This window comes from Dromiciops gliroides, chromosome 4 (assembly GCF_019393635.1).
Source record: "Dromiciops gliroides isolate mDroGli1 chromosome 4, mDroGli1.pri, whole genome shotgun sequence".
NCBI classification, from domain to species: domain Eukaryota; kingdom Metazoa; phylum Chordata; class Mammalia; order Microbiotheria; family Microbiotheriidae; genus Dromiciops; species Dromiciops gliroides.
In genome coordinates this window covers 11999475-12022863 of record NC_057864.1, presented here as the reverse complement: position 1 = coordinate 12022863, position 23389 = coordinate 11999475, and the positions used below count along the sequence as shown (strand labels likewise).

The 23389-nt window shown below is 42.8% G+C and overlaps 1 protein-coding gene across 2 annotated transcripts; it reads left to right on the top strand.

Annotated features, from left to right (window-relative positions):
• Positions 1–17562, top strand: DYNLT5 (dynein light chain Tctex-type family member 5). 2 transcript variants are annotated; one of them, XM_044005605.1, is made up of 7 exons: positions 1–593; positions 3527–3631; positions 4163–4218; positions 6992–7116; positions 14158–14249; positions 15658–15782; positions 16644–17562. In XM_044005605.1, the coding sequence occupies exons 3-7, from the start codon at positions 4192–4194 to the stop codon at positions 16845–16847; spliced, it is 573 nt and encodes a 190-aa protein (XP_043861540.1). In that variant the 5' UTR covers positions 1–593; positions 3527–3631; positions 4163–4191; the 3' UTR covers positions 16848–17562. The 2 variants fall into 2 exon arrangements, with proteins under 2 accessions (XP_043861540.1, XP_043861539.1); XM_044005604.1 differs by having other exon boundaries at positions 3–593; positions 3527–3621.
• The last annotated feature ends 5827 nt before the right edge of the window (positions 17563–23389 follow it).

The following is a 23389-nucleotide window of genomic DNA, read 5'->3' as shown; positions in this document are numbered from 1 at the left end:
CGAAGGTAGATGGTACATTCCATCTACCAACGCCCTGGCATCTTCCCCATGCCTGAACCTCTCTCCCTCCTCTCACCCTTCTCCTGGTTTCCCTGGCTTCCTTTGGCCGACGAAGAGCTCCAATCACTCTGGATTCTGCCTATCCCTAAACATCCCACTGTTTGGGCGGGGGGAGAGCATTCCGGGCAACCCTCTCCAGACAGAGGGCATTGCCCACGCCTGCTCCTGGGCGGTGCCCAGGATGCCCAGGATGCCCAGGACCCAGAGAGACCGTGCGAAGAGGAAGGGGAGAAGGGGCGGATCCCAGGATCGACCACCTGACTGCAGCGGGCGGGGCCGGGGGAGGGCTACAGCCCCCTTGTTTGGACCGGTAGCCCTGGAGACGCTGGACTGAGACTATCGGCTGGGGAGCCTGGAACGCACGCCCGCCCACCCTCTCGGCGGCCGGCTCGAGGTTCCCCAAGCAAGGGGCGCTGCAGAACCCTGCCCCGCCAGCGCTGAGGGTCTGCCATTGCACCGGGCGCTCCTACGCTGAGGGGGATGCATTGCGTGCATCGCGTGTCCTTGCCTCGCCCAGCAAATTCTGGCAGAGAGTGAGTGAGCCTGTTTTTCCTAAGCCAGCTAGTGGGGTGGAGGGGGGGACCATCGCATGGCGAAGCGGAGTGGGAAAAGGGAATGGAGTAAGGCCGCGCGAGCGGCGTGGGGTGTCCGGCTGAGGTGGAGGGGGGAACCTATGACCCTTAGGTCCTTCGATCGATCCCCAGCTTGGACCCCACCAGGGCCCCCTCACGCTCCCCACCTTCAGAATCGAGGAGCGCTGCCCCCAGCCCGGCTACCCTCACCCTGCCTCAGTGGAGGCTGGAGCCTGAGATGCTCTCACTTCCAGTCTGCCTTCCTCCAGTCAGGGAGCAGAAAACCTGAGCTGAGCTAAACCCCTGCTAAGCACCCCTGGACCGTGGCAGAGCGGGGCAGCTACTGGAGAACCCTGGACAGGCCCCTTAACAATTAACTGGCATTATTGTGTTGTTGTTAGATCATTTTTCAGTCGGATCCGACTCTTCGTGACCCCTTTTGGGGTTTTCTTGACAAAGACACTGGAGTGATTTTCCATTCCCTTCTCCAGTTCTTCATACAGATGAAGAAACTGAGGCAAACAGGGTTAAGTGACTTGCCCGGGGTCATTCAGCTTGTTCGGGTCTGAGGCAGGATTTGAACTCATGATTTTTCCAAGGCAGGCTCTCTATCTGCAGCATTCACATAGCACTTTAAAATATTATCTCATGGGGGCAGGTAGGTGGCGCAGTGGATAAAGCACTGGCCCTGGATTCAGGAGGACCTGAGTTCAAATCCGACCTCAGACACTTGACACTCACTAGCTGTGTGACCCTGGGCGAGTCACTTAACCCCCATTGCCCCACCCCAAAAAAATATTATCTCATCTGATCCTCACAAGAACCCTGGAAGGTAAGTTATTACCCCTCTTACAATTGAGGAAACAGACTGACACAAGTGACTTGCCCAGGAGTCACAGCCAGGAAGTAGGAAGTGTCCGAGGGATCATTTGAGCTCAGATCTTCCTGACTTCAGGCTGAGCTTTGCCGCCTTCACAAAACTATAATTTCCTCCACTGAAAAATGGCGGGATTAGACTCAATCTCTGAAGTTCCCTTCTGCTTCTAACTCTGCAAACCTATCTAGGATTGGTTGATTATTTTCCCTTTGTATCACCAAGCATGCGGAGTCTGGAAGAGAAGTTGGACATTCTAGCTGGACGCCCCCAAAAGAGTTTGAAGACTTGATTGTTCATGAAGATCATGTAATATATTAGAAAGAGGGCTGTATTTGGAGTCTGAGGACCTGAGTTTGAAGCCCATCTCTGACACTTACGACCTATGTGACATTGGATTTCACAGTTCTGGACCTTAGATATAAAATGGGGGAGTTATTAAATAGGACCCTATCTAGTGGATAGAGGGCTACAAGTCATGTGATTGCCCTGGGTCTTACTCTCCATGTGTGTAAAAATAATAGCTAATATTTACATAGGGCATTAGGGTTTACAGAGCCTTTTACAAATATTACTTAATTTGATCCTCACAACAACTGTGAGTGGCAGGTACTATTATTACAGATGAGGAAACTGAGGCAGACAGAAATTAAGTGATTTGCCCAGCTAGCATCTAAAGCCAGGTCTTCCTGAATCCCAGGTCAAGTACTCTATCCACTCTACCACCCAGCTGCTTATGTACCAAAGTAGTGAGGAAAGGAGAGGATTCGATTTGATCATCACCAAGGTCCTTTCCCTCTCCAAATCCTGATTAGGACCATGTCCATTTCTGGGTGCCACATTTTGGAAAAGGCATTGATAAAATGGGGAAGGTCAAGAGGTGGGCCGCTAAGATCATGAAGTACCTCAAAATCATATGATACAAAGATTAGTGGAAAGAATTGGGGATGTTTTAGTGGAAAAAGAGAAAACACAGGCCCTTCATAACAACTCTCTTCAAGTCCCTAAAGGACTTTCACATGGAAAAGGGAGGACTTTTCTTCTGCTTGGCCCCTAAGACAGACGAAGGACAAATACCTCAGAAACAAATTTCAGCTTAATGTCAGGAAAAGCTTCTCTACAATCAGAAGTCTCCAAAAGAAGACCACTCACTCACTCTCTTCATGGAGAAGTTGGGTGACCACTTATCAATAATGCTGTGATGGGAATTATTGTTCTCATATAAGTTAGACCAGACAGCTATTGAGATCTCTTCTATTTCTGAGATTCTGTGAAATTTGCTTCGAAGTTCATGCGGCACTGTGAATCTAAAAAATAAAATAAAGTCTAGTGTAATTTGCTACAAGGCTACTAAAGATAAAAATAGTAATCAGCTGGGGGAGACTCAGGCCCCTCCTTTTCCCAGTAGGGGGCATCTATGTGCCAGGAGTTCTAGGATTCCCCTGCTAACAGTACACCTGCTTTCAGGAATTGGGAAGCAGGACAGGATGAACCTTCATAGAACCATTAACTGACCCTTTTAGCTCCCCAAAGGAAGCAGCCCCAAGCACCTCAAATCAATATTGCAATTCATGATGTGAAAATATTACAAGACATAATTAAGACAAGTTCAGTTGAGAGAGAATTAGTTATTAGAGTGGCTCATAGAGAGGGTGTTATTAACAATTCAGGCCAACTGGGAGCTTCCTACTTTAGCTAATTATTCTTGCTAAGTTGGTGCTAAATTAAATTGTTTCTACACTGTTGAAGAAGCAAATGTGTTGTCAACATATAACAAAATTTTAAGTGGTATAATCTAAATGACAGCAACAACTTTGCATCCTCCATCTCTGAAAAAAAAAAAAAGAATTTAATAGTCCTTCCTTAGTTACAGGTCCAGACCCTGGAATCCCAAGTAACATGATAATAAAGCAATCTCCTCCCCTCTCAAGTAGAGTCTTCCACCATCACTGAGAATCCAAAAACAGGTCAAAAAGAGAAAACTTAATAGCAACCACTGTCCAACTCTTCTCTCTTCCAGGGTTTATGGAGACCTCTGAGGATAGAAGCCACAAACTCTACTATCTGCTCCTCCATTCAGAAATCAACTGAGTTCTAGAACCAGCATCAGAAGTCGTGGGTTCAAGTTCTGTCTTTTCTACATCTTAGCTGTGTGTCCTTGAGTAAATCACTCAACCTATCTTTATCTCAGCTGCTCAGACACTGTAAAATGGGGGTGTTAATATTTGTACCAACCACTGAAATGGATAGTTATAAGGATCAGATAAAATCATGAGATCAAAGATTTATAGCTAGAGGGAAACTTAGGGATCATTTAGTCAAACTCCCTCATCGTACGTATGAGGAAACTGAGGCACAGAGAGATGAATGTAAAGCTCTAGACAAATGTTTACTATTATAATTAGCTACAAAGTATCTGGAGAGAAACTTAGTATCTTTACCTCTTTATCTTATAGTTGAGAGGAGTTGAGGGGTACTGTTACTATTTTTAACTTTTAAAATATTTTAAATTTGATATAGCAGAATAACCCCATGTATTTTAAATAATCACTCATGTTATTAAAGCTTTTTATAATTTACAAAGCACTTTTCTTAAAACAAATTTGTGAGGTAGGTAAAACAAGTATTTTTGACAGGTTTTTACACCATTTTATAGGTGAGGAAACTGAGTGTCAGAGGGATTACATGATCAACCTATGCTCACAAGTTCAGGTAAGTGAACAAAGATAACATAGCAAATAAATAGTCTAGTCAAAACTTGATCTCAAGCTTTTTGACCTGATTCTCCTCACTAGTCTGGGCTTCCTCTCCTCAAAGGAAGCATACCTGAGAAAACTTCACCTATAAAATTTTCACAGTGGTTGGTTCACAGTAAGCACTTAACAAATGCTTTCTTTCTCATTCATTCTGTGTGGAGAAATTGAAAGCGTACAAAACTTGGAGTCCAAAGATTTGGGTTCTAATCCTGATTCTGCCAGGAGGCAGCTAGGTGGTTCAGTGGATAGAGTGCTGGCCCTGAAGTCAAGAGGACCTGAGTTTAAATATGACCTCAGACGCTTACTAGCTGTGTGACCCTGGGCAAATCACTTAACCTCAATTGCCTTAAACATCCGGGGCCATCTCCAGTCATCTTGGTGTATATCTTGCCACTGGACTCAAATGGCTCTGAAGGAGAGAGTGAGGTTGGTGACCTTTCACAGCCCTCCCTCACTTAAATCCCATTCAATGTAAGTCATGTTATCTGTCATGGTCCTTTTCAGAAAGGAAGGACAAACAACAAATAAAAACAACCCTGATTCAGCCATTAAGAAATAGTGAAATTGGCCAAGTCACTTTCCCTCTCTAGGTCTCACTTTCCTTCTTTGTAAAATCAGGAATTTTCTAGATACACCTCTAAGGTCCCTTCAAGCTCTTAAATCCCATGACTTTAGAATATACTCAATTTCTTTAAAAACCTATTTAAACATTTTCATAAATGTCCATTTTAGGGACAGCTAGGTGGCGCAGCGGATAAAGCACTAGCCCTGGATTCAGGAGGACCTGGGTTCAAATGTGGCCTCAGACATTTCACACTTACTAGCTGTGTGACTTAACCCTTGTTGCCCCACCAAAAAAACAAAACAAAACAAAACAAAACAAAAACCATAAATGTCCATTTTCCTTCTGGGAAGTGTTTTTTTTCCTTTTACACGAAAGTAATGAAAATATCTTTGAATAATAACCTAAACTGGAGAATATCCACAGAAGGGCAGCCAGATTAATGAAGAACCTCAAGTTCATTACATTCAAGGATAAATTTGAGGAACTTGGGATCTGTAAAATGGGCTGGAGAAGGAAATGGCAAACCACTTCGGTATCTTTGCCAAGACAATCCCCAATGGGGTCATATAGAGTCAGACATGACTGAAATGACCAAACAACAACCATAAGTCTGAGAAAGACTGTGGCCATCTTCAAGTATTTAAGAGGATGTCATTTGGAAGATTTAACCTGCTTATCCCCCAAGGACAGAACCAGAAGCATTACCAGTAGTAGTGGGTGAAAGATGGAGAGAAGTTGATTTGGGCTTCATGGGTGGTAGGAAGGGGGACTCCCTAACAATTAGAACTATCTAAAAGGAAAATGACCTACCTTGGGAAGGAAGGGAGGAGGAGGAGGAGGAGAAGGAGAGAGAGAGAGAGAGAGAGAGAGAGAGAGAGAGAGACAGAGAGACAGAGACAGAGAGACAGAGACAGAGAGACAGAGAAAGAGAGACAGAGAGAGAGAGAGAGACAGAGAGAGACAGAGACAGAGACAGAGACAGAGAGACAGAGACAGAGAAACAGATTCAGAGGAATGGAATTAAGTTCTCGCTATAAGCCAAGCACTGTACTAAATTCTAGGAATGCAAAAACAAGCCAAAAAGGAAGACAATCCCTGCCCTCAAAGAGCTTACATTCTGAATGGGGAAACCATACAAAGAGGGGACCTTAAAAGCTGGAAGGGAGAAGATGGGGAGGGGGGGAATATTCCAGGTAGTCAGGATGAGCCAGGTTTGAAGTGAGCAGAGCTGTGTGGATGCTTCCTCAAAGGGAAGCCCTTGGAAGGTTGCGACAGAAACTGGGTCCAGCCTTGTCAGAGATGTCATAGAAGAAGAAGAGGGATCCTTGTTCAGCTACATGTTGGATTTGACTCCGAAGTCATTCCCAACTCTCAGACGCTGTGGCTTGTGGTTTAACCCAGGGATCCATCAATCAACAAGCATTTGTTAAGCCCCTGCTGTGTTCCAGAACCTGGGGACACAAGTACAAAGAATGAAACAATCCCTACCCACGGGAAGTTTATATTCCAATGGGTGATAAGAAGCACCTACATAAGTAGGTGCAGAATAAACATAAGTGGAATAAATGCAAGCTAGTTGAATAGAAGGAGGGGGGAGGGGGTCAGGAGAGGAATTCCGTGAGCTGAGGGGGAGGAAGGAGTGAGTGCATTCCAGGTGGGAGAGGAGAGCCAGGGCAAAGGGACAGAGAAAAGAGATGGAGTGTTGTGTGTAAAGGACAGAGAAAAAGCCACTTTGGCCGGATCCTCGAGAACAGGAAGAAGAATGATATATGAGACTAGAAAGAGAGCTTAGGTGCAGACAGTGAAGTACTTTAAAAACTAAGCGAAATTTTTATTTTGTCCCAGAAGCACTACTTATAACTATTGAATAGATAAGTGACGTGGAGCTAATGGACTACCCTCTGGCCTCAAACACTTACTAGTTGTATGACCCTAGAAAAGTCACTGAACCTCTCTCAGCTTTAGTTTCCCCATCTGTAAAATGATGATGATAGTAGCACCAGGTTCTCTCCTACCTCCCAGGGCTATTGCAAAAATCAAATGAGATAAATGTATCAAAGCACCATAGAAATGTCATTACTACCACCACTACCAACACCACCAAGATTAAAATATGCCTATTTCCATATTTCTATCATACTATGTTAGGCTTTTCCTTCTTTAGGTTCTGATCAAGATGTCTGAGGTCACCAAAGATAAGGCTTCTCGGTTACTGAAGAAAAGAGGCAGCATGTCATCAGTGAGCAGCCCTGACATCAGGAGGAAGGAGATCCATGGCCGGGCCAAAGAGTGAGTAGCCAAATCTCTAATTGCTCCATTTCCAGGATTAGATAAACAAGGTCAAAATGTATATTATATATATATATATATATATATATATATATATATATATATATATATTTCTTTTCATGGGTAGAGATCATGCTAAGGATTGAAAAATGGGGTTAAAAAAAAGAAAAATGGGGTAAAGATTGAGAGTGATGTGAGAGGACCTGGCACGGTGTTGTACATACCTTAGGTGCTTAATAAATGTTTGTTGAATCAGAAGAAAAAAAGGAAGGTGGGAGTCATGTTGTGCAATGCTAAGCTGAGGAATCTTTATTTTATCCTGGAAAGCAAAAGTGTGGCACAGAAGCTTCCTTAGGGAATAACGTGGTTAGACCTGAGCTTTAGGAAAATCATTTCAGCCGTGATAGAGTAGAGATGAGTGGAGTCAAACTCCCTACCCATCCCCCACAGGCCAGCGATTGACTTAGGAAAGCACATAATAACATTACTTATGTTCTGTTGTATTTTCGTTTATTTTGTTAAATATTTCGCAGTTTTAATCTGGCTGTTCTCAGGGGAGTTGCAGCCCCCCCCTCCCCCGCCCAGTTGCATGGTTGATGCTTCTTGTATAGGAGGTGAAAAACACAGGTCCCTAACTAGTCATAGAATGCACTAAGTATCCTTTTACACAAAAGCCATGTAAGCCAAAGATCCAAATACCTACAATTTGGGGGCAGAGGGGCATGATTTGCCTTCTGACCTTATAAGAAAAACAAATGACAAATAAATAGTCTGATAAAATGCATTACCCAGAAAAGTCATGTGCACCGCATGCAAGACGGGCGCATTCCTAAAGACCTACTCTATGAAGAGTTATCCCCAGGCCAAAGACCTGCTGGACACCCCCAGCTTCGCTACAGAGATGTATGCAAGCGAGACTTGAGGGCTCTGGGAATAGACACCGGCAGCTGGGAGGAGATGGCCAAGGACCTCGCCTGATGGAGTTCAGTACTCAGGAGTAGCTTGCGCGCAGCTGAGATGGGCCTACAAGCTCGGGAGGAAGAAAAACGAATGAGACGCAGGAACCTACGGGCAACAGAGAGTACGATTTTCCAATGTCCTTGTTGTGGCAGGAGCTGCGGCTCCCGTATCAGACTGCACTGCCACACTGTGGCCTGTGGCTCTTCAAGGCGCTGATCCATGGTCGTCCGCAACTGGCGGAAGCCTACTACCCAGAAAAGTACCTTCCAGGATATCCCCTAGGGTTGTTACAGCCCAATATCAGCCCTGTTTTCAAGTTACTGTCCTTGACAACAATACAATCAATGTAAACTTATGTTCACAAGGATGTTTCTATGTCAGAGCAAAGAGGCCAAAGTGCCTTCAGAACCAAAGGAATGTTCAGTTAGGGTTAGTACATTTTCAGCATGAAGTACATTTTATTACAATCCGGTTATTTAAAACTTGGGAGGTAGCATGGCATAGGGAGAAAAGAACAGAAGAGTTAAGACTTGTGAAAGGACCTAGATTGCATCTCTGTTCTGTCACTTACTAGCTGGGTGACAGTGGGAAAGTGACAATATTTCTGTGCCTCAGTTTCCTCATCTGTCAGTAAGGATGATAATAGCACTTCCCTCCCAGAGTTGCTGTGAAGATCAAAGGATATAATATTCACTAACATGAAAGTGCTATATAAATACTAGCTATTGTCATTGTTGCTGTCAACAACCAGGTTATCCTATTCCCTACCTCTTCTAGAGGAGCTGGAGATGAAAGGGTAATCTGGCCAACAATGGAGCTTAGATTCCCACAATGCAGGAACTGTCCATGGTGTTGTCATAGTCTTGAATGCAATCTGAAACAAAGAGGTTAAGTTACCTTCTTAGAGTAACTCAAGATGAATCTGTGGGGGACCAAAGAATGCCTGCTGAGTTTGCCAGCTCTGAGCTTACCACAAGATTAGTGTAGAGGTGAGTGACTATAAACACAGACAGCCAATTGAGGCTGGCCCCAGAGCAGAAGGATAGCCCAAGAATGTCACATAACTAGCAATAAGAAGTGTGACTCCTCAGAGCTGCCCCCTCCTGCACTCTGCCAGCACCCAGCCCAGCAGATGAACGACAGAGGAAGCAGATTCTTTAGGGGTCAGGCAAGTCCTGGGATGAAGCAACTGGTTGTCAAGGGACCAGGAGCACAGTATCATCATTCTTTTGGATGATTTCCAATTTGCCCTGCATGGCCAGAATGTCCCAAAAGTCTTGGTCTAATTTTGTTTTAAAATTTTAAATTGTTTTAATATTGACCTGTATTTTGGGACACCCTGTATATTGTGTTTCTACTTAGGTGTTTCTCCCCATTAGAATGTGAGCTGCTTGAGGGCAGGGGCTACATTCTGTCTTTCTTTGTATCCCTAGTTGTTAGCATGGTGCCTGGCATGGAGTAGGTAATAAGTAAATGCTTTTTGACTTGACTTAACCACACTGCTGTGGTGATTTGTTTTGGGTCACCCAACTAGTTAAGTGTTGGAGGTGATATTTAAGTCCATGTCTTCCTGACACTGGGTCAAATACTCTACTCACAAAACTCATGCTGCCTCTTATTACTTAAAGTTGCTGAAATTTTTTTGCAAGGCCTGCTTCCCCCTCATCCAGTTCCCAAGGGGAGGTTGGGCAGAGAGGGAGGCTAGGGCTAGAGGTTCACCTTGCCACTAAAACCAGAATAGAGTTCCCTAAGAAGGCCTTCCTAGGACTGAGATTGCTTTGGATTAACTCAAATCAATCAATTAACTGGCATTTGTTAATCATACAATGTGCCAGGCACTGAGCTAGGTACTGGTGGCACAGATATCAAGAATGAAATAATACCCATATTCAAAGATTTTAAATTCTAACAGGTGAGACAAATACATACATAAGGGTGTGCAATATATATATACATATATATATATATATACACATACATATAAAGAGATAAATGTGAAATAAACACAAGCTATTTAGGGAGGGGAGCATAAGTGGTCAGGGGAAATTAGGAAGGAATGCTCAAGCATTCCACTGAGCTTGGAGGAAGGGCTACATGTGTTCCCCTATAGAACTGTAATAAGCCAAAGACTTCTTGGCTCTCCAAAGCCTTCTTGCCCTCTCCAGGAACAAAGCTCTCAGAGAGCCTGCCTATTTCCCCTGGATGACCAGATTTCATTTTCCCTGAGGAGCTGGAAAGACTTTAGAGAGTGAGTCCACTGGGTGGCAGCATCTCTCTGGTAGCTATAACCCTGCCCAAAGTCTTCAGGGCTGCCATCTGGAAAGAGACAGTGAAAGGCAGTGTGTGGAGAAGGTGGCCAGGAGAGTGGGCACCCTCAACACTTCAGGTGGGATGATCATAGCCAACATTTCTGTGTCTAGGTTTTAAGTCTGGCAAAGCATTGGACATCTAGGACTTCACTTGATCCTCACAACAACACTGGGTTGTGGGGAGGAGAGTATGTATCCCCATTTTACAGATAAGGAAATGAATACTCAGGGGAGACAAGCAGTTTGCCCAGGGTCACCTGAGGCACAGGTCTTCCTGCTTAGCTGCCTCTACTAAAAATAAATATGGGGGCAGCTAGGTGGCGCAGTGGATAGAGCACTGGCCCTGGAGTCAGGAGGATCTGAGTCCAAATCCGGCCTCAGACACTTAACACTTACTATCTGTGTGACCCTAGGCAAGTCATTTAACCCCAATTGCCAGATAGATAGATAGATAGATAGATAGATAGATAGATAGATAGATAGATAGATAGATAGATAGATAGATAGATAGATGGATGATAGATAGATGAATAAATAAACAAATAAATAATTGAGTGAATAAATAAATAAATGTAGATCAGGAGATACAAAGAGAAAGCCAAAACAGACCCTTTCCCCAAGGAGTCTATAATGGAGGCTCGAAAATGCAGATAAATCTGTATGTACAAGAACCATACAGACTAGACAGAAGCCTTAGGAGGGATGGCAGCATTTTTTTTTTTTGTGGGGCAATGGGGGTTAAGTGACTTGCCCAGGGTCACACAGCTAGTAAGTGTCAAGTGTCAGCGGCCATATTTGAACTCAGGTCCCTCTTAATCCAGGGCCGATGCTTTATCCACTATGCTACCTAGTTGCCCCCAAAAAAATTTTTTAAGGAAATAAAAAGAATGGATGGCAGCAACAACTGGGGGACCCTGGAAGGCTTCTTAACAGAGTCATCCCCAAGCAGAAGGGGCTGCCTCAGGAGCTAGGTGCCCACATTTAGAGCTAGAAGGAACCTTGAGATCATCTACTCTCAGTTCCTTAGTTCGCAAATGAGGACACTGAAGCCCACTGAGGGCAGCAAGATCTGTCCAGGGTTCCTAAAGTTGACAGAGCCAGGAGTTTACCCCACAGGGCGAGAACTTGGGAGCTGAAAGATATCTTAGTGGTCACCCAGGCCCATTCCCTTCTTTTGACAGGTGAGGAAAGTGAATCCTAGAAAGATAAAGTGGCATGCCCAGACGCCCACAAGCACAAAGTGTCAGGGCTGAGGATTAGACCCAAAATCTCTGACCCCCAAAACATCCCTCAAGCCCCTCTCTTCCACATTGCCACCTTCATTCTCTTTAAGTAAATTTGGGGGCAGCTAGGTGGCGCAGTGGATAGAGCACCGGCCCTGGAGTCAGGAGGACCTGAGTTCAATTTCGGCGTCAGACACTTAACACTTACTAGCTGTGTGACCCTGGGCAAGTCACTTAACCCCAATTGCCTCACCAGAAAAAAAAAAAAAAAGTAAATCTGCCTTGGCATCCAAACATCATACCACCATGAATACAAAGCATAAACTTTCAGTATTTAAATGACCCATGATTCCATCAGTATGTATCAAAGAATCATGGGAATGTATGACTCTAGAAGTGACCTCATAGGCCACTGAGCAGCCCCCCCCCTTATTTTTTTTTTTTTTAGTGAGGCAATTGGGGTTAAGTGACTTGCCCAGGGTCACACAGCTAGTAAATGTTAAGTGTCTGAGGCGGGATTTGAACTCAGGTACTCCTGCCTCCAGGGCCAGTGCTCTATCCAATGCATTACCTAGCTGCCCCAAAAGGAACTTCATGCATTTCTTCTCTTGAGGCTTTCTTTTTGTTTTTTGTTTTTTCTTTTTTTTGTGAGACAATTGGGGTTAAGTGACAGGGTCACACAGCTAGTAAGTGTTTTGGGTTTTTTTGTTTTTGTTTTTGTTTTTGTGGGGCAATGAGGGTTAAGTGACTTGCCCAGGGTCGCACAGCTAGTAAGTGTCAAGTGTATGAGTCTGGATTTGAACTCAGGTCCTCCTGACTCCAGGGCCGGTGCTCTATCCATTGCGCCACCTAGCTGCCCTTTGTGAAATATTTTTAAAGGAAAAAACTAAAATAGTTCAGAAATCCTTTGACAGATGTTCATATCAACCCTTGGATCATAGTGATTTACTAAATACAATCATATTTATTTTACAAACTTATGCCTATATGTCTCAATTCTTGTTCTTGGAGTGAAATATATATGACCTTAATTTTAATTCTATTTAATTTGCTTTTTGTCATGGACACTTTTTAATGGTGTGGTATATAAGTGTCTGTGTGGCCTGAACCAAATTAAAATGTAATTGAGAAAGGTTTAACAAAATAACTAATTTTTTTAAAAGCCAACCTAGATAACGTTAGATTCTGTGTGTGTATATATAACTAATAATTTTAGAGATCATTCAAAACCGGCTTACTCAATTCTAAAAAATAAAGAGGGAATAAGTCCTTTGCATTCCCAAAGGCCAGATGCCCAGGAGCAACAAAGAACAATCATGCCTACCTCCTGTTTAATGAAAGCACTAACCTTACCACCCTTTTCCCACCCACCCCAACTCTATTATCTCACCCCCCCTTTGAAGTGATACCCTAGCTTGCCTCACAGGTGGGTCAGTGGGGCCCCTTCGGAGGCTGCCACCAAGCAGTGTCTATTGAGGCTCACCTGAACTGGGGCGGGGTTTGGGAAACCCACTCCGTGCCTCCATCCTTGAATCTCCCCTTGCAGGTCACCACCTGGGTGTGCTCATATTGCCTCACTCACCCAACCAATTGGCCTTTTTCAGTAGTGAAAAGGGTCTTAGGTGTTTATTGATTTAGTTTGAATTGTGGCCTCTTGTTGGGGGTGTTTCTGAGGCTTCTTTCAACACCAAAGAGTTTTTGCAAAGGATTTGTTGTAACAACCTCAATTCTTCCCCTTGTTCCCCAGGTGCTGATTCTGGGCTATTCTGGACTATGATTCCCTCCAGTTATATCTCCTAATGCTCATGATGATCTCTGACCTCAACACCTTTAATGTCTTCTATAGAATCACTTTGCATCTATTAACTCATTTGCTTTGAAAATGATAAAAATACTCAAATAATACAATGAATTGGTGCTTCATCACAGTGGGTGTGCCCTCCAATGATGTGAAAATCACAAGCTACTCATGCCTGCCCACCTTGGCCAACTCTCATTTGGGCCTTCCCATGTATTCCCTACAGGGAGTCCATCGAAGAGACCTTCTTCATTCTCCTCTAACATTTACTTACATCAATGGGGCACATGGGTTACCCAATATTTATCTCTTAGTCTTACCCATGACCAACCTGTCTTCTTTTTCCATCAGACATTTCTCTGGTGACATCCTTTGCTGTCATCTATTTTGCAGTAAATGATGGAGCATTATAAAGATGGAATAGAACAGGATTTATTAAGTACTTCCTGTAGCCAGAGCACTATGCTAAGCACTGGGCTTATAAACAAACATTGAGATCCTGTCTGTTTTCAAGGAGCTCACATTCTAATAGGGAGAAAGAATGCCTAAAGAAGGGCTTTGGTCCTATTCATTTCATTGCAGATGCAATGAGTCATTGCAGGTCCTACTTGAGTTGTGGTGGGGAGAGTCCCAGAGCAGGTGGAAATGTGAGCTTAAAACTTTCTTAGCAAAAGTGGGACTTTGGGCACACTTGGAGATGTTTTCTTCTTTCAGGCTAATTAGAGAAACTCTCTCGCATTGTTGTTCTTAGCTCAGTGAGTACCGTGTCTTATGTCGATGAGCCCAGCCACCATGACGATGCTTCCCGCCCTGCCGTTCAGATGGAAAACACCTATCAGCTGGGTATGCTCTACCCTCTTCCCTCTCCCTATCTGGATCCCTTACTTGGGTTTTTATTTTGAAATGCCAATGTTCCCGAAGGCTGACTACCCCTGGTGAGGATGGGAAATCCAGAGTGAATCTGTAGCAGATCCTGATCCGTGGCAAACTGACCATAGACAACCACCTTTTCCCTCTAAATCTATGACCATATAGTATGCTTACTTTTTGGATCCAGCCCTGAAAAATTTGGAACCAGATTTCATTGTCCCCCCAGGGAAAAGAATACCCTAAGGAGAATGAATCCTGCCAAGGACCCAGAGAGAGTGAATCAAAACTTGGACTTTAGAATTCATTCATTTCAGTGGAAGATGATTCCTATACAAGTTAGGTTGGTTGTCTTGGAGCTCGATGTCAATCATTTAATAAATTCCAAAAAAGCAGCCAGAAAGAAACTCACATTTCTCTTTTAGAATGCGTGTCTGTGTCAATTCATTCTCTGAAGAAACAAATTGAAGATAAGTCAAAGAGTTCTCATCCATTGGGGAGGTCCGTGGAGTTAAACTTAGGTATAGCTCATTTTTAAGATCTCCCCCTAATATGGGTTACAAGATTCTCTCCCCTCAAAAGGGTGCTCAATATTCAGTATCAGTATCCCCCCACCCCAGGACTTGCATAAGACCCAAAATCATGCATGAAAAAAGAGAAGAAATAGAATGCTCTCAGGGAGCCCATTACATTCATTATAATCCCATCTCCCACTAAGACCATTTGTGGAACAGATAGGTATTTTATATGCGTATCAGGCAAATGGCAAGGTCCAGACCTCCTGTATTAAGACCTTATAGGTCCCTAGATTTTAGAGCTAAAGAGATGGTGGTACAGTAGAAAAGAGGGTGATATTTGGAGTTAGAGGACCAGAGTTCAAATCTTGGCTTTGCCACTTCATATTTTTTGCAGCTTCAGACAAGTAACTTCACCACTCATTGAGCAGGTGAGAAATCTGAGGCCCAGAAAAATAAAGTGATTTCCAAAGGCAGGGCTTGCTGACTACCATACTAGTACTTTACCCATCACAACACGAAGCTGGCTTCATTTTTACATCTGTATCCACATTGCCCAGATGGATCGTAGTACCCAGGATTTTTTATTGATGACTGGTTGTTTAAATGTGTGAGTGCGTTGGGTCTTCTTCCCTTACCCTCAATTTGACTCATACACACTGCCTAGTCAGCGTGCTTGAATTTTTGGATGCAAACAAATCCTCTCCTTGATGGGAGTCTACCCCAAAGGCTCAAGGTCCTCACTGCTAGTCATACTTTATTAACCCTTTGATTACTGTATGGGAGGGAAGAAAATGTTCAAAATAGTCTTTACATGATGGTGAGAAAATTATGAGCTTGCGATATTAATATGATGTTTCTTCTTTCAGGCCCTCACAAATGTTTTCCTGTGGATGTTGTCAATCACATTTTGAAGGATGTACTAACTAATTATCTACAAGAAGAAAAATATGAACCTGAATTGTGTAGACAGATGACTAAAACAATAGCAGAGGTAGGTTATTGTCTTATCTGAACTGCACATGTGAGTTAGATGCCCTTCCAAAGAAGACAATATGTGTATTTAGGAAATCAACAACTACTCATCAATCATCAGCCAATCAACTGGAACCATTGGGGTTGGGGGGAGGGGTGGTACCATGGGTTAGGTTCTGGGGATGCGAAGATGAAGAAGAAGCCACCCCTTCCCTCCAGAAGCTCATATCAATGTCTGTTGGCAAGACAATGTCTTAGATATTATGAAATAACAAGACTACCACTAGTTAATAGTGGCAAATCCTAAAATAAATTCATTATAAAATGTCATGATATTTAAGTGTCAAAAATTCCACAAATGAGGGAGGAAAAGTAGCTTTGTTAAGAAGACTTCCTCTGGCTAAAAAGGAAAGACTGCCTAGTCTCCTTCATGAAACCTTCCTTGACCCCATTCCTCCCCACCCCATCTTCTAGGGCCTCTCCACAAAATTACCTTTGATATCTATTCTGCCTACAACTTTCGTGGGGTGAATTTTTCAGATCCAGTTCTCAAAAACAATTTACATTAGGGTGGGGTGGAGTCTGTATTCAGAGGGGGATAAAATCACAGATTTGGGGGCCATTGAAGTGAGTGCTTCCCTTCAAAGATGGTTCTGAAGCTTATATGTGTGAATTAACATACATAAAGTTGTTTGTAAGGCTCAAAGTGCTACACTGAAGTCAGGTATTAGCGTGAACATTGCTAACATCTCTACAATTTGTCATCCTGCCTGCAGCAACAGTGCTTAAGCAACCTTAACTCCCCAATGTCAGGAAGAGCCAGAGCTTGGCAAAGCCACTTGTCTGTGGCTTAGTGACTGTCTTTTGTGTTTGTTTCTAGGTTGTTAAGGCCCGGGTGAAAGACCTCATGATCCCAAGGTATAGATTCGTTGTGATTATCCACATTGGGCAACTGAATAACCAGAGCCTACACATTGGGAGCCGATGTCTCTGGGATGTTGCAAATGACACCTTTTCATCCTTCATCTTCAGAAATACATCTCTATTTGCTCTAGCAACTGTCTATGCTATTTACCTTGAATGACTGGAAAAGCCTCTTCTTGGATGAAAAATAGACTTTGAGCAGCACGTTTCAGTGAAGGCACAGATGCACAGTTTGGAGCTGTACATAATTCAATTCGATTTAACAGACATGTAGTAAGTTCCTGCTGTATAATTCTTGGATCCTGCTTCAAGATCCTTGGGTCAACAATCTCCACAAAATTGAAGAGTAGTATCATGCATGGAGCAACAGAAGGTTCAGGGAGGTTGCACCCATGGAATTCAATGGTGAACTCCAACGTAAGGCCTCATCAAATTGTACAATACAAAGAGAAGCTGGGCCAGTCACATGGTGGTGCCCAGAGGTCCTTCCTCGGTACCCTTGTGCCAGGAGAAACTGAGAATGGCCTCCGGGACTTTGAGCAGCAAACTTATGGGAGGATATGGATGAAGGTCACAATCAGCATGATTAGAGGGAATAGATCACAGATCCCATTGGAGGATTGGATTTAGTGCTGGACACTGATACACAGCCAAAAAAGTTCCTTTCCTCAAAGAGCTTGCATTCTATTAGGGGGAGCACCAAGAAATAATAACAAAATAACTAGCACTTCTATAGTGCTTTGCAAATACACCTCATTTGGTCCTCACCACAACCCTGGGATGTAGGTGCTCTTATTATTACCAAATCCCGTGTTTTTTCTACTTGACAAAACTGCCTCCAGAAAAAGAATGACGAATAAAGCACATGAGAACTCTCTGTTTTTGTGATCCGTTGTGGGGAGGCTTGTGTAGAGGGCGGGGGGGGGGAGGCTTGATTCATGTTTCTGAAAGGGTTGCTTTGGCTACACTGATATTTTTGTTTTTTTCCACAGACAGGGATTCCTACTGGAAAAGGCTTTTTTTAAACCAGATAATTTTAATTCTTCACCAGGCTCTTAGAACCATCACCCCAGTTTTTCATGGATGCAGAGCCTGGGAAGATGCCCCCATTCATGCACCAGCAAACGCCCAACCTGGGGCTGCAGAGAGCTCTAACTCTGGGGCTGAATGTTGCCACACCTCCCTGCTGTGTTGGTGCCAGTGGCCATGGTGCCTTCTAAATGAATTGGGCAACTCTTACCCACTGTGGCGTTACACCCCTGACAAGAGAAACTGCTGAGGTAAGAGTCAGGATCATCAGCCTACTGACCATCTGATTCCCCTGAGTCAGTAAGCTGCAGCTAGAAACTCTCAGGGGCTTCATGTATTTTACAAAATATTGTGAATGCTGGGTGGCAGCTCTTCAGTAATGGAATCCATAAGGGGCTTTGTAAGGCACTTAAGTAAGCCCCACAACATTAAATATACATGGCACTAAGTAGTAAATACATTTCCAGCACATAAAACCACCTATCTGGGCATGGATGAGACTCTTAAAGAGCTACGCTCAGATGTGCTTTCGAGTTGGTTTCTCTGGGCCAAAGGACTGAAAACAAACATATTGTTGGCACTTTAACAAATACAGCTTGTGTACTTAGACTGTTTTCTTCCTTTGCCTCAAAGCCCCAAGTGACCCGGTGTGGTTTTGAATGTTGGGGCCTGAACATTGACAGAGCTAAAGTGGCTTGTTATTTTGTGGACTGGTGTAGTTTAGACTATGGATCATCTATTTTATGAAGCTTTAAGCTCCCGGTTTATGCCAAGTGATGCCCTGGTGTGGCTTTTGGGTGAGGAGTAGACAGGCCGGAGGGCATTTGTTGAAGGTCAAAGACAGACTGCACAGGCAGAACTAGAAAATCAGCCAAGTGTTGGCATTAGAAAACTATGCTCTAAGCACAAATGGAAAGATGCATTTATAGCTCTCAGGATTTATTCACAGCCGGTGCTCCCCAGTGAAAGAGATCAGCAGAAATGGATGCATTCTAATTCCTTCCTTGCTGCCTGCTCTGACTTTTAAAGTCATTTTTATTTCTCCTAATGGGCAAGGTCGAATTTTCATTTCTTTGTAAGAAGGGAAAATATCTGGGTCAAAATTTAGCCCCACAAATTTTAGTTAATCTTGAAAGGACAATTTGACATCTGGATTAGATCTCAAGGCTGTGTGTGTGTGTGTGTGTGTGTGTGTGTGAGAGAGAGAGAGAGAGAGAGAGAGAGAGAGAGAGAGAGAGAGAGAGAGAGAAAGAAAGAAAGAAAGATTTAAACTAAACCTTGGATTTCATCTCTGAGGAACTCCCTCTACAAATAAAGATCAGATAGGCACCTGGGCACCCTCTGTGTAGCTTACAGTCTTGGAGAGATGCCTGGGAGCATGCAAACTTATATGACTTGCCTAGAGTCACACATCCAGCCAGTATCAAAGACTGCAAGTAAACCCAAGACATCTGGACACTGTAGTGGAATTTCGATTCACTCCATCATTCTACCTGTGATCACAAGTAAAAGAAGGAAAGGATGAGGAACTGGGCACATTCCGCATTTTGCTGGTGACCATCACCCTTCCTAGAACCAGGGATGGATGACTGACCCATTTACCTAAGACATTCACAAATTGGAATGAGGCTCGCACAACCTGAAATCCCAGCTTTTGAGCTAGAAAGGACCTTAGAGGTCATCCCAATACACTAATTTTTAAAATGAGAAAACAAGCAGAAAGAGGTGAAGCCTAAGATCATATAATTTGTAAGGGACAGGGTCAAAATTCTAAACTCAGATCCTCAGAATGTAAGCTTAGCATTCCTTCCCCAGTTCCAACTGCCCTCTTGGCTAATGTCCCTTTGAGTTTCTGAGCTGTGCAAGATAAGGGAACTTGTCACCCACAAGTCACACTTGTGATACTTTTGGAAGTATCAGGAAACAAAATTTCTAATCTGAGTAATCTGTAAAAATTTGACAACTATTTTTTTCTTTTAGGGAGCATTTCATAAGCACAGGTGTCACCTATCCCTGCTGAGAAAGGGCTACAAATTCTAATGTCACTTCAGGGTCTGTGATTCATCAGAGTAGCTAGTTCCTCTTCCTGTATAGAACCCTGATTCCCTCCATTCCATTCCTTATTAGAGAGTTTCATAAGGTGCTTTGACCACCCCCCAAAAAAATCAATCACTCAAAATCCGATTCAACTTAATCCAATGCAGTGTGAATCTTTAGTTGTCTCCTATGTGCCAGGAGAAAGGCATTGTCCAGTCAACATGCATTTATTGCACACCTATTGTATACCAGGAACTGTGCTGAGGGTTATTATTATTTTACAATGTAGTGTGGGGATGATACAGAAGATAGTTGCTATTTATAAAGAACTTATAAATCATATTTCAGTTGATCCTCACAACAACCCTATAAGGTAGTTCCTCTTACTATCTTCATCTGACAGATGAAAGACACTGAGGCAAGGAGAAGTTACTTAACTTGCCCAGGGTCACACAGCTTATAAACATCTGAGGCAGAATTCCAATATAATCCCAGGATGCTATGGGCTGTGTACCATCTAGCTCTCTAGATGTGGAGTATACTGACTAGAGAGCCTGCCTGGCAGTAAGGAATACTGGGGTCCAAGTCCCATCTCTGAACAATCCTGCCTGTACAAACTTGAGCAAATTGTGTGACATTTCGATAACCCCAAGCAATTCCCAAAGACATCAATAAATGCTTATTGAATTGAATTCATTTTAATCAGATGATGATTATTTTTGGTCTCAGCACTGGAGCAGGAAGTGATCTCCATTTGTAGATGTAGTTCCCTTACAGGGAATTCAAAAGGGAATGAAACCATGGGTCTATTTTTTTTAATGTTCTAGGAATGTAACCAAAGAAATAAAACAGAACCTGATCTCAAAGGGCTTATATTCTACTGGAAGAAACAACAGGATCCATATTTGTTGTTGAGTCATTTTCAGTCATGTCAGAGCCTCCATGAACTTATTTGGGGTTCTCCTTCTCCAGCTCATTTTAGAGATGATGAAACTTACTCAAGCTGGGTTAAGTGACTTACCCAAGGTCACATAGCTAGTAAGTGTCTGAGGTCAGATCTGAACTCAGGTCTTTCTGACTCCAGGCCCAGCACTCTATCCACTGGGCCATCTAACTGCCCAGAGAAGTAAACACAAAATATAAAAGCAATTCCAGGGAAGGGGAAAACACTGATAATGGTGGATTGAAGGGACAAATAGTTTCTATCTAAACCCAAGAGTAAACATTATCTGCAATGATGATAAGCTAGAATCTGCCTTCCCAATATGTTTTGCATGACTTTATATGTGTAATGAGTACCATATTTTTTGCCTTCTCAATGGGTGGAGGGATGGAGGGAGGGAGAGAATAAAAAACTGCAAATCAAAATTTTAAAACAAAAGAAATGGAGCCAGGAGCTATGAGGAACAGCAAAGAGGTAGTCTGGATGGACTGAAGAGTTCTGAAAGGCAGTAGCATATGATAAGATTGGAAAGGTAAGTTGAGGCTGGTGGTGAAGGGCTTAAAAAACCCAACAGGGGAGCTTATAATCACTCCTATATTTTCTTTTTAAAAACATTTAATTTATTGTTTATATGTTTTTTAATTCTTTGCTTTTGAAATTTTGAGTTACAAATTCTCTTCGTCGTTTCCATCCACTCAGAAGGCAAGCAGTATGATATCAATTATATATGTGAAATCACGCAAAATATATTTTCATATTAGCCATATTTTTTAAAAGCAAGAAAAATAAAGTGAGAAAATTATGTTTCAAATTTGCCTTGGAGTTCATCAGTTCTCTCTCTGGAGGTATACAGCATTTTTTCATCATGAGTCTTTTGGAATTGTCTTGGATCATTGTATTGATGAGAGTAATCAAGTCTTTCACAGTTGATCATCATTACAGCATTGATGTTACTGTGCACCAGGATCTTCCTGTTCTTCTCACTTCACTTTGCATCAGTTCATATAGATCTTGCCATGTGTTTTTTTTCCAAATGTTTTTTTTTTATTTCCCATAGCACAATAGTATTCCATCACAATTATATGCCACAACTCATTCAGCCATTTCCCAACTGATAAGCATCCCTTCAATTTTCAATTCTTTGACACCACAGAGAGTTTCTCTAAATATTTTGTATATATAAGTCCTTTTCCTTTTTCTTTGATCTCTTTAGGATATAGACTAAGTAGTAGTATTGCTATACAAACGATATGTATGATTTTATAGCCCACCCCCGCTTATGACACAGCCGCCCTAGCCATCCTTTCTGGTCCTGACTTCACCTTCACTCATTGCCACTTGGCTCACTGGTCAACATGAGAGAGTTGGAATACTTCTTGCTCCCTATTGCTAACTCCAGTTTCTCTCCCTATTTCCATCACTAAGTATCCTCTCCTCCTTTGAGGTTCATGCTCTACCACCCAAAATAAAATCTGGGCAGCTGTTGTCTCCTTCTTCAATGAGTGCAGTAGCTGACTTTCCCTCTAAACACTCTAACACTCAACCTACTCACTTCCTATACCCTACTCCACCAGTCTACCTTGGCCATGCACAAGGATGATCAGATTCTTGATCTTTACACCCACAAATGCAGCACTTCCATGTTTGTGAATTCTGAAATGCCCTTGTTCCATCATAATCTATTGGTTATCCACTTCCTCCTTTGCCTTCCCTTACTAAACTTTGCTTTTCATCCACACTCAGGCTTCCAATTCCTTAATCCTTCCATTCTCTCCCAGACCATCTCCCCTGCACCAGTCATTCTGTGCTCTTTTCCCTATCTTGACTCCTTGGTAAACCAGTTCAACTCTGCACTGAGAAAATTAAATTTATGCTGCATCAGAAGCATGTAATGTATGCTGTAATTGACTGTATTTCCCATTCTGTCCCATTTTTTCAGTTAAGTTCCAAAATGTGGTGAGTCCTGGTCTGAACTGGTTTAAAGGCATAGTTGAAAGAGAGCTAACCTATATCTCATGCAACTAGTATCCTTTCCTCCACCATAGAGCATTTGCTTGCTAACCAGTTTAACCTGGAACTTCAGATTTGTTTACCTATAAACAGAAGGCAATTTGGGCTGAGAACCTCCCCAAAGGACAGTTCTTCTTCCCGTGTCTTTCCTTGTAAAAACAGAGATGTATTGATCTCCCCAAGGGACTGGATAACTGGGTGGTCTTGATTGGACCCTGAAATCTTCTAATCTTCTCTGCAGACAAGCAGGGTAAGAAATCCTACGTTGGTACGTTTCTCCTATTTTCACCGATTTTATGTGCCTGCCTCTCTAAATCGCCAAAGGCCTGTTCTTGCTGCTTTTCCTGCAGGGTTTTCTTTCCCCAACCACCTTTTCTCAGGAGGATAAGTTTTTTGAGATAATTTTAGGCTGTAATTCCATAAGATCATGTGAATACTTTTTTGTGTAGATTTTGTATTTCTATTTTTAATTTAATTTTTCTTTTTGTCTTAGTAAGGCAAATTTTTCATTACAATATGGGGACTAAAAATACCAAACTCTACTATATAATACAGGGGTCCCCCCTAGAAAGGATACTCACAGCATGGGATTTGTATAAGCTCCCAATTCAGCCAAGCATGGAAAAAAAGAAAGCCTATCAAATTGTGTTTTAGGTGGCATAAAGAATATTTTAACTTATTAG